Source organism: Clytia hemisphaerica, unplaced genomic scaffold, assembly GCF_902728285.1.
Source record: "Clytia hemisphaerica strain Z4C2 unplaced genomic scaffold, Clytia hemisphaerica genome assembly, whole genome shotgun sequence".
NCBI lineage: Eukaryota > Metazoa > Cnidaria > Hydrozoa > Leptothecata > Clytiidae > Clytia > Clytia hemisphaerica.
This window is the reverse complement of record NW_027103289.1, coordinates 452,179-471,268: the sequence shown is the minus strand read 5'-3', so window position 1 is coordinate 471,268 and position 19,090 is coordinate 452,179. Positions and strand designations below refer to the sequence as shown.

The following is a 19,090-nucleotide window of genomic DNA, read 5'->3' as shown; positions in this document are numbered from 1 at the left end:
ATAAAAAATAGAAATTGCCGCGGGAGAGTGGTTTGGAAAGCCAAATGTATTCAGTGAGATCCCATTGCAAGTTTAATCTGCAGCGAAATACAACGACGTGGTTTACTAGTCTAGAAAGCTCTTGACTTTGAGACCTCCTCTGTGCCCCAACTTTGACCAGTAATCTGAAAACTAAGTGACTTTCGGAGCTCTCCACTACTAGCATAACCTTTTGAAAGAGCTTCTTGGTCTTTTTATACTAGAGAGTGGCAGTGATTCTTCACTCTACTAGAGAGTGACAGTGAATACTTAGTCCGGGAAATGAAATATTCCCCAAAATATTGGGACAAAAGCCATGATATGCGCTTTGCTTTGAGAATAGTTCAATAAGTTTTTTTTTCTGCGGTAGAAAGTGTTCATAGCATTAAATCCGAACCTTTTAAAAATGTGAAAAATGTTCATCAATTAAAATAGAGTACATGCAGAGAAAATGTCAGAATTATATCACTTATAGATGGCATGAATAACTTGCAAAGACACGATTTAATGAGAAGTGTGTTGTTGTTATGAGATTGAAGGGAAGTATTTTTATGATGCTGTGTAGAGCAGTTTGATAAATTAATTGTAGACAACTGGAAAGTATTTTTTTGGTATGTAAATTTTAGAGGTTATCCAACGGTGATAGAAAGTCGCATTGACATTTCTAGGTTATAAACGAATACATGGTCTTTTATAAGCATAGTATTGATATTGCATATTATATAATGCAGTTTTGAGCCTTGAATATGATGCCTATGTGATAATGCATTTTGCATTTTAATCTTTTTTGGAAATTTAGGAGATTAAAATGCTTTAAAGTTTTGTAAACTTAGGGTCAGCATATGAAAAGTCGACAAGTTTTTCAAAAATTTGAGTGAGAAATTCAATTTCGAGCGTGGATATGCTTCTCAATTTAAAAGAGTAAAGCTTGACTGTAAATCAAATTTTCGGTCCCAGTTTTTTTGAAAATCGGCACACTATCGATAGCACTACTCAATGCTGGTACGTCTTTCTGAGACAGATACCGTTGCAAAAATCCACTTATGGTTTTTGGTCCCGGGGGGGGGGCAGCTGGGCAAAAGGACCGACGGGTATGTGCGGGTCCTAAGGGTACCTTTTCCAATATGTTTAAAATGCACTGTAAGGGTCGGAAAAACTAGAGATGCACTGTAAGGGTAGAAATTTCAGAAAATTCTTGAAAAATCTAGATATTTTGACCAAAAATGCTAGAATTTTGACCATTTTTTGCACGAAAGGGATCGTAAATTTGGGGGAAAATGCACTCTAAGGGTATGATTTTCACTGATTTTTGCTGCACTGTAAGGGTGCAATTTTAAAAGCCAATTTTTGGCCCGCACATACCGTCAGTCCGCAAACCCAGTGCCCCCCCCGGGTTTTTGGTGTACTTCATGCTGCTGATAAGTGGCCCTGTGTAAGATGGCAGACTTCATATTAGGGTCTTACTTGAACACACATCAAATCCATAACCATTAGATCCTTGGGAAAAACCACAAGTAAAATAACCAAGTGACCAGTTTTATTTTAATGAGGGCAATTCTTTTTGTGTTTTTATTTTTGGTTATGGCGTTTTGAAATACATTTTATTATTTTTGGTGTTTTAACATACCTTAAGGGGACTATTTTTTGCGGGAACTAATTTTTGCGGTTCGCAGTTCAAGATTTAATATTTAATATTTGCGGGAACTTAATTTTGCAGATTTCTCACTTGAAAGAAAATTAGAGCCGTACTGTGAATTATTCGACCTTTTTTTTCGCATTTGAAAAATTTTGCAGGAACTTAATTTTACGGTTTGGGCCTAAATCCGCAAAAACCACAAAATTCAGTTCCCACAATTATTAGTTCCCTTAAGCTACATATCTTTTTATAAGATACCAGGTTGCTCACTATCTCGCAAAGTAAAATCTTTTTAGGTAATCTAAACATGGCAAACGATAGCCCTCGACTCATAAGCATAAATATGGTATAATATTATTAGGGGTTGTCAAAGTAAATTTTTCTGAAAATGAGCTAGAATGCTAAGCAACCCCAGCCCTGACCCGAACATTGGAGTTTTTAGGAGAAATAGAAACTAGTGTGAAAGAAATTTAAATTTGGCGAGAATTAATTTTGGCGAATGGCCTATAAATCTAAATTTTGGCGGGAATTTTTGTGGTAATTCGCCAAATTCGCAGAAATTTCTCTCCGTCAAAATTTCTTCTCTTAAGGTATATAAGTCAAGAATGTGTCAAAGCTTGGAGACCCCCTTGTAAGTGATTGTCCGGTAACGTACACTCATTTTGTTTTATAAGCATAACGTTTATAAGCATACTGAAGCTCAAATTTCCAGAAAAATTAAGCATATGCTAAGCATACCTTGAGGCTCAGCCAAAGAAATTTTTAGAATCATAATTTCCAAAACTTCAGAAAATAACAGAAGAAATCATATGGTAAACATTCGAAAACAATAGAATGTCTTCATTTCTCTCAAAGATTAAAGATAGGGGAAAATGCACAAATTTTTACCACCCCTTCATAATTTTTTTACCAAGCATAGGGTTAAGCATAGTCGAGGCTCAAAATTGAGCTTTACTTAAGCATAGTGAGCTTCAGCCGAAATTTACCGTATGCTTATAAAACAAAATGAGTGTAACTTACTTTTAAGAGGGTATGTCTACTGTATTTTTACTGTACCCATATCACAGACCCAGTGGGACCCCTGCCCCACTGGAAAATTTAGCCAAAATTTCAACGACACTAGGAAATCGATTTTGATTTTATCCCCATTCGATAGCCAATGGAAAAAAGCACTCAAAAACCATTCACATTGTCTCTTTTTGGGCTGGAAACAATAAATTTTTTAACTCCATTGAGCTTTCGATAGAAATTTTCATCCCCCAATGAGGGATAATTTTCACCGGGTCTCTGAGACAGGGGTGTTTTACTGTAAATTATACAGTGTGTCCAGGAAAAAGTTTTATTTATATAAATTCTGCTCTCATTTTTTCGAACACACTGCATGTTACGTGTTTATGGTCAAAAAGACGATAATCGAGTGTGTCATAAGGTCGTCTTAAAATAAGAAGTTTCAGTCAAAACAAACATTTGACCTTCAATTTAACCTTCACTGTTTCAACCTTAACTTTGAAGCTTTGGAATCGCACACTTGTGCTAATTTCTCAATTCAGATGCAAGTTCGTTACACCTATTCGTCTGTTGTTAAAACACGTAAAGAAAGATTGAGTTGAACATAAGAAACAACGAGTTTGCAAGTAGCAAGATTTGGTCAATATTTGGTTTGCCATTTGTTTTGGTATTTGCTTTTGACATTGCTTTGTTCTATTATGTTATTTGTTTGCTTTTAAGACCCATGATTTGAATGCATCAAGGCTCCTGCTATCCAATAACTAACCTATAGTCGACAAAGAAATAATAGGGGCTATAATGATTTCAAATATTTGAAAAAAAAATTGCAACCTTGTCTTTGGAAGACATTTAAGCAGATTTTTCACGAAGTTAGCATTTCAGGCTAGGTTTAACTTTTAGAATTCTCTTTTTCACTTAGAATCCTATCATTTGACCAAAAAAACAACTTAATTGGACAAATATTGTGTGCTTTAGCAATAAGAGAGTGGCAAACGCCCGGTGCTTCCCTATAAAACATCACTTCATGAATATCATGAATGAAGCTCAGGGGTTATATATTAAACATTTAGAGTCATAAAAGAAAGAAAATGAAGATCAGTACAACAACCAAACGAAAATGGATATTTTCAATTTTACTCTTCTTCATTGGTGCACCCATGATGCTGATTGGCTTTTTCACTGACCATCTTCCAGTTGCTTATGCAGGCTGTGTCTTCAATTTCCTCTCAATAGTGGTCTTCCTCTGTGCAGAAGTATTCGCATTGGCATTCAGAAGTTTGAAGGTTTGTACCTTTTTGGAATCTTATATAGCGGTGTACATTTCAACCGGGGGATGAATTCAAGCAGCCCGGTGTCACTAAACTTCAGCCTCCCCCAATAATATAATGCTTGCTACGGCACTATAGTGCAAAAAGTTTGTCACTTCTAATTCATAACTTCATTTTCGACAGTTTTGGAGCAAATCTTAGAGCTCGCAGTCAAATCGTGAAAGACTTGAGGTTTTCTCAAAATTAAGAAATATTCAATCTAGTCTGAATTGCAGACCTCTAAAAAAAACCAGGTAGTATAGTAGTATAAGGAGCACGAATTCGTTAGTGGATGCCAGCAGCCTATATTCAATCCTAAACAAAGGTATCATCTAGAACTGTAAATTTTATTGAATTTGCTACTAGGAATGCTGTCAAGAGAAGCAACAAGAAAGAGATCAATCAATAACAAACACGATCAGAAGAATTCAAAATCCAACAAACATAAATCAAAGTCAATCTCAAGCCGTCGAAAACCAATCTTATCAATCAGAAAACATTTTCAATTTTGCTGAATCAGCATTACCACATCTCATGTTGCCTAGCTACGAGATGCTTAGTGCGTTACCACCTAGCTATGATGACGTCATACAAATGAGTGAGCCAGATATCTGGAGATCTGCATCAGAAAGCCAAGGTATGTAACGAAAGTTAATTTTGGGGATTTGATTGAAAATTGTATCTGACGTTAGTAAAAACTGAATTATCCCCCCCCCACATAAGCTTCATTTTTTATGAGCTATCATAAACTGGTTAAGGCTTAATCTCGAAAAAATGGTCGAATAGTTGGAATTATTTCGAATCGGGGAACCACTTCATTAGGTATCTATCATTTTACTGCTACATAATAACATTAGTTTGTATAAACTACTTTAGGTAGGCGTACAAACTTTCGTATTAAATTTTATCCTTGTTTTCATCAAAGAGAAGAATTTAAGTAAATTTTCTTAGCAGATTTTTTTCGCGAGCATCAAAAATTTTCAAAGACATTTACTTTCGCGAAAAGGGCTAAAATTTGCGAAAATTGCGAATGTTTCAGCTCGCGAAAGTTTGTACGCCTAAAACATTTCCTACTTTTTCCTTAAATTTATTCGTCCAGTGTGCTAGACTATCAGTTTAGTTTTTACATTTTCATTTTCAGAAAGAGAAGGATTTCCACCACCACCGTGTTATGAAGATATTTGAAAGGTGAAACGATTTAGTGGATCGTAGAAGAACATTGCATTGAGATAAATTCTTCGTGATCTGTCAGTATTGGAGTAGATAGTGGTTTGGAGTAAAACCTTTTGGAGCGGATTATGAATTGGAGTAAAACCTTCTTCACCGGTACTTCATGCTCAGCTTACCAAAATAATCACTTATTGTCCTATGTGAAAGTCCGAATCCGTCACCCATCCGTCACATAAGAACGGATCATACGAAACGGAAGTACATTTACACTAATTTCTGGTATGGCCTAAGTAACGTACAAACAAATGATGGAAAAAAGTTTAAAACTTCCTCCAGAAGTGAAAACTTATTCGGCATATAATAAGTATAATAAATTTTGTGGCTAGCCCTAGCTCTGAATTCATTGTTAAGAAGACGAGTGTATAGAAACGATGGAAAATGAATGGATAAAGAGAACCTGAGTATTGATCTCAGTACCTCTCGTTGAAAAATAACGAGCGCTCTTTCCATTGAGCTAGTTCCCTTTGGTGAAAAAAGATGCAGTTAATGAGTTGAAAAATGCGATTTAGAAAGTGACCCAGGGGGAGGGGTGTATTAGGTTTGCGAGATGACGGTTCCCGATCCAAAATTATTGATGAATCGGCCCTTAGAGAGACTGAAATTCGACGTTTTTGCCACCCTTAAAGAAACTATTTCCCAAAGATTTCAGTCAAAATTTTCAAATTGTAGTCCAAATTTCAAAAATTTATGACCCTTTGAGGGAGTTAATTTTTTATTTTCGTAATTTCGGAACTCTTATAGAGACTCAATTGGTTTTGGTGTTTATACCCCTTTTGAGAGTGTGAAAAAGGGACCTTTATGGCTTGCGCACACCCAGCACCCATTTTGTCTAAATACCCCCTATCCGGGACAGTGGCATACTATATTGTTGATACGAATTCCAATCCTTAATGACACATTATAACTAGACTGGTGAAGAGTTAACATGAGATGTATTCAACTTTTTTTTCAATCAAAAAGATACGAAATAAATGGAGAATCAAATCTTAATCCAATGAAGTATAACCGAATAAAGTAAATCTTGATCATTTATTTTCTCCATAAGCCTAAGTAAGGATGAAGATTTGCTTTTAGCTTTGGGTTATAAATCCATTGTCTCCCATATATAGTTGGACAAAAATTCTTATTTCTTCACTCATATATTCTTTATCTCCTCTCATGCAATATCGATGCAATATCCTCCCTCTTGAGACGGTAAAGATTGACTCTAAAAGGGTTTCATAAAGAATTCCAAAGGGAACTTCCCTTCTGACCACTATTCCTCTAAGTTTGAGCCACAAGTAACTTTTTGGTTAATTGGATGCTGGCTTAATCGACCTGATCAGCCATGGTGCAGTGCTGACGAGTCCTAATAAGGAGAAAATGCATACAATACAACTGCTCTGCCATCCAAGTTTCCTGAATATAGTTGGACAGAATAGAACCTTATTGACAAGGGAGGCTGAAAAAAGGGCACCAAGAAGGGTTTTCAGGTATCAAACACTTGAAAACCCAACCAAGCCCCTCCTCGCCAGTTTTTATATCTCGAAAACTTTTTTATTTGTCATCCAATGTAAAAACACTCTAAAGTTTTCGGAACTCCAGCCCTCGTTTTAGGGGATTGTCATTTCCAACCAAAACATTTTCTGGCTTACGCACAAGGGCTGTTGAGCCCGACTGGGAATGCAGCACATCAAAGACCGCTTATCATTCCTTCTTGAGGAGAAATCGACCCGCTCCTTTACAGCTTAAGCATGGGTGGCCGCCAATTCGCCATCGGAACATCAGATGAAACATTTTTTTGCTTACTTCGTTCGAATGTTTTTCTTTCCAAAAAGAAAGATAGTCATATTCTTCTTTATCACCTCAGGAGAAGATTCCTACGGTGAAAATCACATGTCGAAATCATATTTTGACCTGTGACGACCATTCGCGATTCTATTCAGCACGCAATCAACACAGAGAAAAGTAGCCATGACGACAATCCAAGATCTTGTATTAAGTTGATATTTTTATTCGCGTCGTTGAAAACACAACTTCAAAATGTCACCAACGCTTTAAAAAAAGAGTCAGCGATAGAAAATCATACCATCAAGATCTATTAATTAGACTCCATTGAAGTAACATAATCATAATTAATAGTTTTTAGTAATTGCTGCTATACATTTGGGAATCATGTAGAAGATTTCTTTTGAAAGAAACTTATTAATTTCGCCTTAGGGGCCGTCCATATAGTACGTACGCAAAGATTTTCCAAAAATTTGATACCCCCTCCCCCCTTGTACGCAGAGAACAATAGAAATGATGTCATTTAAACAATAGATGTACGCTTTTGCTAAACCCCTCTCCCCTCAGGCAAATTAAGGCCTGTCCAGATTTTTCAAACTTAGCTTAATTTTTTATCACCGTTTCCACTTTGTCCAAATTTCATGTTTATACCATAAGCCAAACTGCAGTTATTCAAAAAACAAGTTTTTCTGACGTCAGCATTTTTTGGTTTTTGTCTAATATCTTTTTTGGGTGAAAAAATTAATTATGGCACAGCTATTCCAGTGATCTACACTCCAAAAGGCTTCTTTCGATGTATGAAGTGATATGCTATGACAAGTGGAAACGGTGATAAAAAATTATGGTAAATTTGGACGTGCCTTAATTTGCCTGAGCCCCCTTCACTGCGTACGTACTATATGTATGGCCCCTTAGCGAAAGTATTACAATCAGCATTCTGTGGCGGTGGTGAGGAAAAAAAATTAGAAAACGAAAGTACTTGATACGGTGGACGAACTCACTTAAATCGATTTACAAATTACACGCTCGTATAACCACGGACGATTTTCGCAGGTTTTCTTTGGATCTTTGTGTCTTTAGCTTCACAGTTTTGATTTTTTCTTTATTCTCTTATAAACATATACTTCATAGAAGCAAATCAATAACTCTCGATAGACGGTGATATACCTTTCGGTAATTAATTCTTACAAGGTAAACAAGGGATGGCGCACAATATGACCGTATTTATTTTTCTTATAAGCATATACTTTATAAGAATCAAATCAATAACTCTTGATAGACGGTGATATACCTTTTGGTGATTAGTTCTTACAAAGTAAACAAGGGATGGCGTGCAATATGAGCATATTTATGTTTTATAAGCATGTACTTTATAAGAGTTCTTAAAAATTAAACAACATTGTTCTTAAATTGGTCTTATTTTTTTAGCGATTTTAAGCCTCGTTGTTCTTGTAAAATTGTAAGCCTCGATGTAAAGTAGATTTCAGATTAGCTTCAATCTCTACTTCTTGTTTTTCCCATGCAGTTCAAATATCTAGGCGAAATTTTCGACTTCAAGACTTGGAGGTTTCTAAGGAATTCGTCAATGGTAAACATGCATACTCTTAGTTCCAAATAAACACCCTCCCCCCGCTTGTTGATTTTTCGAAGATTTTCCAACCCCCCGGACCTTATTAGGACCCCCTGTTTATTAATTTGTAAGAACCTTATCCGCTTTAAAAGAGAAGGTCCCTTATTCTGCCCTGATTTTAGTCAATATTTACCTTATTTTTGGGTTTTCGAAAGTACAATTTCCAACCCCCCGGCAATTAGATCCCCCATTTATTAAAATTTTGAAAATATTTCAACGCCGACCTGTTTATTCGAACCTCCCCCCTTTATTTGGAACCTAAGAGTACTGATACAGTCTGCTAGACATTAATATGGTAATATTTGCTCTTCATCTTTGATTCTTTATACAGTGATTAGATTGACACATGCTCGATAAAATTTCTACGCTTGGTCGTCAGAGTTTGATATTTTCTTTGAAAACTCGGCCTCTGATACTCCGGGTAGAAGATTTCCACAACGTCACTGAGCAGCAACGGCTTCAGCTATTGAGCAATCAAAGGACGTTTTGTAATTTTTTGCAGGCTCAAAATATTCTTAAATAATTCATTTGGGAAAAATCAATTTTATTAAAATACTCTATACACCCAGTGGAGAATGGATGACTCTCAACCGATTGAACAAATCTTTCAATAATAACCCTGGGGACGAATCTCACGACCAATGAGAAAGATTTATCACCATATAAATCAATAAATGATAATTTAAAAATCAAATCGAAACTTTTTTTTTCATAAACAACTAAAAATAAATTATTCATTAGAATATCGTGTTTAAACAATTTAAAATAGTTCAAAATAATATTAAAATCAAGATCCCTTCATGTTCATGGTACACAGAGTGATTCAACAGCTGATTGGTTGAAAGTGACGTATTAACCGATTTTACATCACTTAAAACCAATCAGCTATTGGGTCCATGATGTAATATCAGAAGATATTGCAATGGTGTATATAACGAAGCCAACTATTCAAATTTTTTGCTTCCCTGTTTCGTGACCTTGTTGAGAAATCAGAAAAAAGAAAAAGTGAATGACATTTTAAAAAACAACAGAATTTTATACAGATGAAATTTTCTTCGAGTTTTTATCACAAGGGGTACAAACTGGTACTAATTAAGTTATTTCTTGGTAAAATTCCATTAGAAATTTCTGAGATTGACTTTTTTCTTACAAACAATGGGTCGTCAACGATATTTCATCATCATGTGGGCGAGTTTGACAATACTGGTCCACACCGATGGAAATCTTTGGGAACCAACAAACATCACACGATTAGACGAACAAAATGGAAGGACTGTATCCATCAAATTACACACATTCAAAAAATGGAGGGTAGGAGCATTGGCGAGAGCTTGGTTATCGCCTCCAGTCAGTGGTGATGGTATGAGTAAAACACACTGTGCTCATAATTGTTTGGATGATGGAAGATGCGTCACTTTCATCTTCAAAAATAATATGTGTCGCATTTACACAACAGTCCCTCGCGCCACACCCACCATCGGCATGGACAGTATACACTGGGATATGTATGAGATCAGGGTAAGAAAATGATTGGATATACATTAAAATTTCTCACGTTTATCGTTTCGTAGTACACTCTGTGCATATTGGCTGTTTGATAAAGATATTCCCGTACGGAAACCTCTGCGATGAAGTATGTTTTATAAATAACAACACTTCTCTCATCGTCTCTCCTCTATCACCCGCGCTACATCGCAGCGGTCGGTTTGAAAAATCTCAAATCAGAAAGGACGACAGACCCTCTACGGCAATAAATTTTGTTATTAGCCTTAGATATCGGGTCTGTACAGATTAAGTAAACTTTTATTATTCCAACCTTTCTATAATTCGAACTTGTTTCAAACATTCCCATAAAACAAGTTTAGCACTGACCAGGCAGAAGTTTCTTTCTTCTTCAGCTTTTTGAGGCAACTTTTAATTCTTTTCAGAATCCATGTACAGAGAATCAGAACCTTTGCGAACATGGAAGCATTTGTGTACCAGATCGATTAACGAAGACATACGAATGTATCAACTGTCTTCCTCCCTTCACTGGCAATCATTGTAATGAAACAACAGGTTAGTTGAAATCATTCTTCTATGATACGAGTCCTCACCATTGGAGAATGGGTCCTAATTCTAGTAGAGATTACTTCTTTTTCAAGTAGGAATGCAAAGCGCTGTCCATACACCGCTGGTTTTGTGTACGCGCGAGAGCATATAGAGCCAAGAGAGATGACCACTCCACTACTACGCGTTTAATCGTCGTTCTATATAAAATAAAGACATGGTTGTGACTCTTCTTCGATGTGTCACTTCGCAGTGCATCGTTTACATCCATCGGTCTACAAAAAGGTTTTTCTCAATAAACACATCATGAAATAAAATTCAAAATAGGAATGCTGATATAAGGTCTCTGATTCTGAGAATTAAAAAATCACTCTCCACTTAACTAAGTTGTAAGAAGCATTTTTTCAGTGTTGACTTCTCACTGACAGTAATTCTCTTGAATTTTCAGATGTGACAATGGTGCACAATGAGATTCTTCATGATGGTAAGCAGTACTCCCCCAGTAGCTTAGACAGGAGGGGCGCAAAATTTGTGTAGGAGAGCAGATTTTAATGACACTGTAATTATCTACTTATCTACGCTACTGCTCCCCCTCACTTCTCTTATTTTTAACCAGCATTCGCAATCAGTTTATAATCAATTTATAAGTTAATCATCAGTTTGTGGCTGACTTCCGTGAAGCCCGGGCGAAATGGGTATAGAGTATGTGCGAGCCTTAAGAGTACCTTTAATAGACCTTCGAGAGTCTCTCAAAGAGGTACAAAAACCATAAGTTAGCAATCGAGTCCATGAATTAAACCCAAAATAACAAAATATAAAAAATCGATTCCGTCACAGGGTCTTAGATTCTCGTAATTTGGATTAAAGTTTGAAAGGGTCGTAAAAACGTTAAAAAGGGAGAAATTACCGAAATTTGGTCAAAGCCCAAAGGACCAATTTTCGAAATCTGGCGAAGACATACCCGTCACCTCACAAACCTAGTACATCCCTTTCTTTATGACTTCTAGTTCTCATCGTTTCAAACTTTTTTAGATATCTTGTTTGGACGAAACAAATCGTGTGCAGCTTTATACTACCACTTCAATGTACCGGCCGGAAATCAAATCCAAGACATCTTTCCATGGAGAGACCAACGCAAAATAACAGTTCTATGCAATAGTAAGTTGACTTGATTACTTTTTTTCTATGCTATACGATGGAACCAAGTGGACTTGAAACCTACATTGAAAGATGTTGGGAATCGCTACTGGATTATTGAGCTTCAAACAAAAGAATTTAAATGCAAAAGTCACTACAAGAAAGAGTGTAAACCATTTCTCACTGGGTCTTAATGGAACGATGGCCAAGTGGTCAAAGGCGTCAGCGTCTCAAACCAGGGGTTCGCAGTTCGAATCCCCGCTCCTTCCAATGTTCTGTTCAGTTCATAGATAGCCGAGCCGGCTGGCCGTGGACCCCGTGAAAACAATCGAAAAACTGTCTAAAAGTCCTAGATTACTGGGCTATCCACGTAAAATATCGACTCTATCTATCTATGTCGACACGAGACTAGGGCTATACATACACACATTTTCATATAATAATCATAAATAATAAATAATCTAATAATAAATAATATAATGCATGTTTTTTTTTATAAGCAAGTGTCTGCTCCTACATCAGGCTCGCATTATGCTTAGCATTCTATTGTTCTCAAACAATAAAGCCATTGTTTAGGTACCCAAAACTGAGACTGCATATACTTATAAACGTTATGCTTATAAAAGAAAAAAACATGTAATAAACTCGTTTCACATATTTTCATAGTCTCAGAAGAGTTTATATAACTGGAAACAGAAAGTTATATAATCTACTTGACCTTAACATGTTAGACTGGAGTCGTTTATAATGCGTGTAATACTAATAATACCAATACTAATAATAATAATAATACGGGATTTAGTTTGTATAAACGTCTGGAAGAATCCGGTGTTCCAGCCTTATAGATACCCCGGCTAGCTACGCAGAAACTTGCGTAGCGAGAAAACAATTTATCAAGCAATAACAAACTCTCAAAACAAAATCAACTCAAATGAAAAACTTTCAATACACAAATCCACACACATTTTTTTTTCAAGATTTTTTTTGAGCGGGAAAAGATTATAATTGCAATATTGACACTTTTCTTTTGTTCGGAGTTAGTGCACAAAGGTTTCTAGACGACTAAAATTGTTCCCTTCATTACTTTTTGCTTTATTTCTACTATGCATAAAATAGTCGTCTAGCTTGCTAGACTATCCCTGGTAAAAATTCTTGAAAAGTTCTTGAAAAGATCTTATCAAGAAGCTTTGCTTATTCTTTTTCAGTTTCTTACTACGAACGTGCCAAGATCTTTCAAGATCTTTAACGATCTGATAAGACTCTTTTATAAGTTTTGAATAGGATTCTTGTCCCTTACACTGATTCAAGATCTTGACGGAATCTTAAGTAAAAGTAAGTCGGAGGTAACCCGAAGGCTCCTCTTTCGATAGCTATCTACCTGAAGGTAGGGGAGGGATTGCTCCACTTACCCTTAATCCTTCTCTTAATTGCTGAGCATCAAGCAGAGAGGCATCAAGTACCATTTTGGAAATCCTTGGTATGACCCGGCTGGGGGTTGAACCCACAACCTTGTGCACCGTAGACGGATGCTCTACCACTGCACTACGGTCGCTGACGAAATCTTACTACTATCCCCGTTCAGTTATTGAATAAGGGCCGAAAGCTTCGCTCGAGTGACAGCATTCAACTGATGACCTCGTGAATACTTCCCATTAATCAACTATTTCATTAATACAGTCAATGATAACAAACACACAAAAGAAAAACCACTTATCGTATTTCGAAGCTGATCAAAAACTGCTTCGTAAATACTATCCTTAGAGATTGCTCTCCTTGAGTTTAAAGACTCCTTCTTATGAAAAACAATCATAACCCGAAATTCACGTGTTTTTAAGATTCTTAACCCAAACTTGATAAGAACCACTAAGAATTCTAAAGCTTCTTTGCACATAATAGTTAGTTAAGATTTGGAAAGTCTCTTTATAAAAACTTTACAAGTTACGCAAAGAATCTTAAAATATTTAATGGCTTAAGATTTCGTAAGATTCTATTTAAGAACTTAATAAGAAATAATAATTATCTTACTATAAATACGCGGGAAGAATCTTGACAATTCTTAGCGATTTCTTTACAAGATCTTTAAAGATCTTTTTGCTGGAAGAAATTTTCAAGATTGCCTAAGAATCGCTGTAAGATCTTACAAAGATTTTATAAGATTCTTACTTGTTAAAGATCTTGAAGGATCTTCAACGATCTTTTCAGATCTTATCAAGAATTTTTACCAGGGATTAACATGTTGGATATGTGCTCTTTATCTTCGATTCTTTGGATAAAATTCGTACAGTTTGTTTCAATAGCTTATATTTAAGAGGTTCGTGGTACTTCTTTATGTATTAACTTGTTGTATATGAAAATGTTCATATTTTGCTCCTCTTTCTTTATTTAGGTCAATACATGGTAGCATCCAATGCAGCGAGTTATGCTTCCAAAGTCCGTGAATTGCATGCAGAGGATTTCGCGGACGGACTAGACATCAGTACTTCATTTTTCCGCGCACACACCTCTTTCTTACAAGCAATGGATAGAGTGATCCCAATCGATCAATATCTTTTCTGGTGCATTCGTGACTCTGATGGCGTATGGTATGAATTCACAACAAGGAGTATGAATGCGTTTGATAATTACGAAACAGTAGATTATTTCACTGCCAAAACTGACGAAAGACCTAAACAAGACTTGATGATTTTTTATGCAAAAATCCCTGGTGTACAGCTCAATTGTCCCAATGGCACAACCTCTGATCCAAACATCAATTCAGAAGAAAGACCTTTTAAGAATCTAGTACTCGATAGTGATCAAATAAACGGACCAAAATTTACATACACCAATCAGTCCAAACAATGCTTCGGTAATGAAGGGGATGTGCGCTCATTCAAATTAAGAATTTTGAATTAAGTCAAAACAATGTATTGGCGGCCATCCATATAACACTGTACACAAAGTTATAAAGGATTTACAAAAGACTTCTTCCAGACAAGCAATAAGGCTCGATTGGTAAAAGATGAACAGTTACACAACTACTACCTTATTATATCGAATAATTGCCCCGCAGGGGCTTGTGTTACTTCACGTAGTGGGCTTGTTCGTCAGAAAAATATTCATGTTCATGATGTTGATGATGTTGTTTCTTTCGATTCTGAGCGGGCCGCCGCGGTTAAAAAATCCTCGCGCGCACCTATCGTTTTATCTATTTTGACTTGTTTTGATTTTTACGTTTTAGTTCTTACAAAGTAAATAATGGATGGCGCATAACATAAGCAGTTTTATTTTTCTTATAAGCATCAAATCAATAACTCTTGATAGACGGTGATATACCCTTCGGTTATTAGTTCCTACAAAGTAACAAGGGACGGCGCATAATAAGAGCTTATTTATTTTTCTTATAAGCACCTACTTTATAAGAATCAAATTGATAACTCTTGATAGACAGCCATATACTTTTCGGTAATTAGTTCTTATAAATTAAACGATGGATGGATGAGCACATTTATTTTTTTATAAGCACTTACTTTATAAGAATCAAACCAATAACTCTTGATAAACAGCCATATATCTTTCGGTAATTAGTTCTTAAAAAGTAAACTAGGGACAGTGTATAATATGAGTATGTTAATTGTTCTTATAAGCATCTAGTTTATAAGAATTAGATCAATGACTCTTGATAGACAGCCATATACCTTTCGGTAATTAGTTCCTACGAAGTAAACAAGGGATACCAAGATATTTTACTGTGTGCGCTAAGCTGTACACATCGTTTCTTTTTTGTCAGCCAATCAGAGAGAAGAAGAACATTTGATTTTGGTGTTTGTTTTTTCTTGTGTAAAAATATTTTCGATATTGTACTGCTCACAATGGTTTCAAAGGAACGAGACAAGCGCTCAGCGAATAGAAATATCTAGCTAGGCGCTTATTGGATAGTGCTCCAAGAAAACGATCTGGTGGAATGCAACCTTCAAACGTTCATTCTCGATTATGAATGCGTTCGCAGGGCATTCATAGCGACAGCTACTTGCTAGTACTATAAACGATGTTTTGAGATGTTTTCAATTTTTTTTTAAATTAAAAAGATATGAAATAAATGGAGAATCAAATCTTAATCCAATGAAGTATAACAGAAAAAAGTAAATCTTAATCATTTATTTTCTCCATAAGCCTAAGTAAGGATGAAGATTTGCTCTTAGCTTTGGTTTATAATCCATTGTCTCCCACATATAGTTGGACAGAAATCCTTATTTCTTCACACATATATTCTTTATCCCCTCGCATGCAATATTAAATAATATTGTTTTACAAATTCGCAGGCCACCGTGCGGACACATGGGCCTCTATGAATCGCTCATACATTTTGGGTTAATTATTTACATTGTTAATATAGACAGGTATGCAACAATAGTGACACTTTCAATCATATTCAAACTTTTTAGCTTTCCAGGCCACACTAAGGGTCTCTTTAAATTCTTCCACTGAGGATGAGTTGACTACTTTAGAAGGCAAACTATTCCACTGCTTAATGCCCCGATAGTATAGGGAGTTACTCTGCGGACCGCGAACACCATCGTTCCCAAAGATTACTACTAATTCAGAGTCGTGCGTTCTCATAGGTCTCCCTCGCTGGTTACATTTCTTAGGGATGCAAGATTTGTCATAGTAGTTTAGATGTTTAAAGATCTCAACCATGTCACTTACCTCGCGTCTGTATTTTAGACTAGTTATTCCGATTCTTTGCATTCGATTTTCATAGCTTAGCTGTCCACATGTCTCAACTGTTTTAGATGCGCGTCGCTGAACCACCTTCTATCAATCTCGCGTGTTTTTTCAGTTTTGGTGACCAGATAACCTGGGCGTATTCTAAGTGTGGTCTGACAAATGTTACGTACAGTTTTCGAAACAGTTCTGGAGTGAGGTACGTGAAGGTCCGCCTGATAAGACCAGCCATTGAATTAGCTTTTTTCACCTGATTTGATATGTGTTGGTCAAAGGAGAGATTCTTATCGATGATAACACCAAGATCTTTTTCGAATGATACACGTTCAAGAATTTTATCCCCTAGTGTGTATTCGTGTACATGTTTGATATTATTTGGCTTTCCAGGGTTAGCACATGACATTTGTTAGGTAAATTTAATAGCTCCACTTTTGTAGTTGGTTAATATCTTTTGTTTACTAGTATCCTCAACTGAACTTTATTGACGATGGTGTCGTCAGCAAAAAGGAATAGTTTTGACTTAACGGTTTGGTAGATCGTTGAATAGGAAAGGGTAGGGGAAAAGGTACTCCACTGAGCAGGCTTTTTGCACCGATTACGGTTTAAAATCTGGGATCCTTTCAATAAGAACTTTTTTATTCCATACCCCTTCTATGAGGAGACTTATGAGGACTGAGTCGAATGCTTTTGCAAAGTTTTCTAGCTTGTTTCCAATATCTGGTGCAAACTAGGTAGTTTAGTAATTTTTACAACGGCGTTGACAAGCAGCTAGAGAATTTCTCTTGATCAGTATGTCATAATATGGGTTTTGAGAATCTTTCCATTATTCGCAAACTATAGATGTTAAACTGATTGGACGATAATTTCTGCTATGTTTTTGTTTCCTTTTTATAGCCGGTGATTTTGCAAGCTCCAGTCCTTCGAAACAAATCATTGAAAGATTGTCATTATCAGGAAAATCGTTCTGCGATGTATTCGGCAAGCTCTTGAGCATCCTTGGTGAAGCTCATCTGGGCCGAGGGATTTATTTGGATTTACTTTTTTAGTTCTTTCCTTAGTCAGTGAGTATGTTGATCTCCACTTCTTTATCCGTCCTAGAATCAAATTCGGGCTCCTCGAGTGCCACGCGTAAAAACACTAAGAATTGGTTCTGGAGATGTCAGCTTTACTTTTATCGTATAAATGGAGTTTTCGTCATTTGATCTCAAGCAGAGGGTGGATTCCAGATCTTGCCTTAACTTTTACTACGTATGTATTTCCAGAACTTTTTGGGTTTGTTTGGACTGTTCGCTGATCTTTTCTCGAATTCTCTTTTGGATCGAGTCAGGGCTCTTTTGGCGATATTACGCTTGTTACATACTCTCTTCTATATCTTTCAGTGTCTTCATCATGTAGAGAGTTGATCCATTTTCTATGTGCTTTTCGTTTCTCATTAATTAGGTAACAAGTGTTTGAATTTAATGGGCATTTGCCTTTTTTGATCTTTCTTGACAAGTCTTTGTTGTTATTGTTGGAAGTTGGCACATAAAGGTTTCGGAGCTCGATCATTTGCTTTAGGAACAGGTCCCAGCTCTCATTTACATTTAATTCTAATGACCGCTGGATGAAGTTGGTGGACCAGTTTATTTGGCTCAGATGGGTTCGCATTAGGTGGTAGTTAGCTTTGTTATATTGATATCTATTTAGTTCATCCTTGAGAGTGAAGTAGCCAATATTGAAGCTTTCCTCCATCTTGAGACGGTAAAGATTGCCTCTAAAAGGATTTCATAAAGAATTCCAAAAGGAATTTCCCTTCTGACCACTATTCCTCTAAGTTTGAGCCACAAGTAACTTTTTGGTTCAGAGATGCTGGCTTAATCGACCTGATCAGCCATGTTGCAGTGCTGATGAGTCCCAATAAGGAGAAAATGCATTAACACCCGCTCTGCCATCCAAGCTTCCTGAGTGAATATAGTTGGACAGAATGAAACCCTATTGACAAGGGAGGCTGAAAAAAGGGCGCCAAGAGGGTTTTTCAGGCGGCTATCAAAAAACTGACAAGAAACCTAACCAAACCCTTCCTCGTCAGTTTTTGCATGCGTATCTCGAAATTTTTTTTTATCTGGAATCCAATGTAAAAATGCTCTAATAAAGTTTGGGAAAACTTTCAACATCTGGAAGGTTTAGATTACGGAATTTCGCCACACCGCGTCAAGGAATAAGGAATTTGCAGTTGGAGACCTGAACCCCAGCCCTTTTTTAGGGGATTCTCGTATCCAATCAAAATATTTTCTGGCTTATACACAGGGGCTGTTGATCCCGACTGGGAGCACATCAAAGGCCTCCTTATATTCCTTCCTGATGAGAAATCAACCCCCTCCTTCTCCTTTACAGCTTTAGCCTGGGCGGCCACCAATTCGCCTTTGGAATGAAATATTTTTTGCTTACTTCTCTCGAATATTCTTCTTTACAAAAACAAACAATGGGCAGGCCAAAAAGAAAGATCGCAATATTCTTATTGACCACCTCAGGAGAAGATTCCTAACGTCAAAATCATATGCAGAAATCATATTTTGACCTGTGACGACAATTCGCAATTCTATTCACCACGCAAACAACGCAGAG

General features: G+C 36.5%; 2 protein-coding genes across 2 annotated transcripts; both read left to right on the top strand.

Annotated features, from left to right (window-relative positions):
• The first annotated feature begins 3,714 nt into the window (after window positions 1-3,714).
• Window positions 3,715-6,222, top strand: LOC136809311 (uncharacterized). The gene is made up of 3 exons (XM_067065833.1): window positions 3,715-3,945; window positions 4,336-4,606; window positions 5,111-6,222. The coding sequence occupies exons 1-3, from the start codon at window positions 3,751-3,753 to the stop codon at window positions 5,152-5,154; spliced, it is 510 nt and encodes a 169-aa protein (XP_066921934.1). The 5' UTR covers window positions 3,715-3,750; the 3' UTR covers window positions 5,155-6,222.
• Window positions 6,223-9,406: 3,184 nt separating this feature from the next.
• Window positions 9,407-15,031, top strand: LOC136809300 (uncharacterized). The gene is made up of 5 exons (XM_067065822.1): window positions 9,407-10,114; window positions 10,525-10,654; window positions 11,094-11,129; window positions 11,678-11,803; window positions 14,169-15,031. Exons 1-5 carry the CDS (start codon window positions 9,752-9,754, stop codon window positions 14,675-14,677), a joined length of 1,164 nt encoding a protein of 387 aa, XP_066921923.1. The 5' UTR covers window positions 9,407-9,751; the 3' UTR covers window positions 14,678-15,031.
• The last annotated feature ends 4,059 nt before the right edge of the window (window positions 15,032-19,090 follow it).

Bases quoted from the DNA above. Each gene is read 5' to 3' on its own strand.
- LOC136809311 (XM_067065833.1), top strand. From the start codon at position 3,751: ATGAAGATCAGTACAACAACCAAACGAAAATGGATATTTTCAATTTTA. The intron at 3,946-4,335 runs GTTTGTACCTTT...ATTTGCTACTAG, and splicing joins TGGCATTCAGAAGTTTGAAG to GAATGCTGTCAAGAGAAGCA. The intron at 4,607-5,110 runs GTATGTAACGAA...TTTCATTTTCAG, and splicing joins ATCTGCATCAGAAAGCCAAG to AAAGAGAAGGATTTCCACCA.
- LOC136809300 (XM_067065822.1), top strand. From the start codon at position 9,752: ATGGGTCGTCAACGATATTTCATCATCATGTGGGCGAGTTTGACAATA. The intron at 10,655-11,093 runs GTTAGTTGAAAT...TTGAATTTTCAG, and splicing joins TCATTGTAATGAAACAACAG to ATGTGACAATGGTGCACAAT. The intron at 11,804-14,168 runs GTAAGTTGACTT...TTCTTTATTTAG, and splicing joins AATAACAGTTCTATGCAATA to GTCAATACATGGTAGCATCC.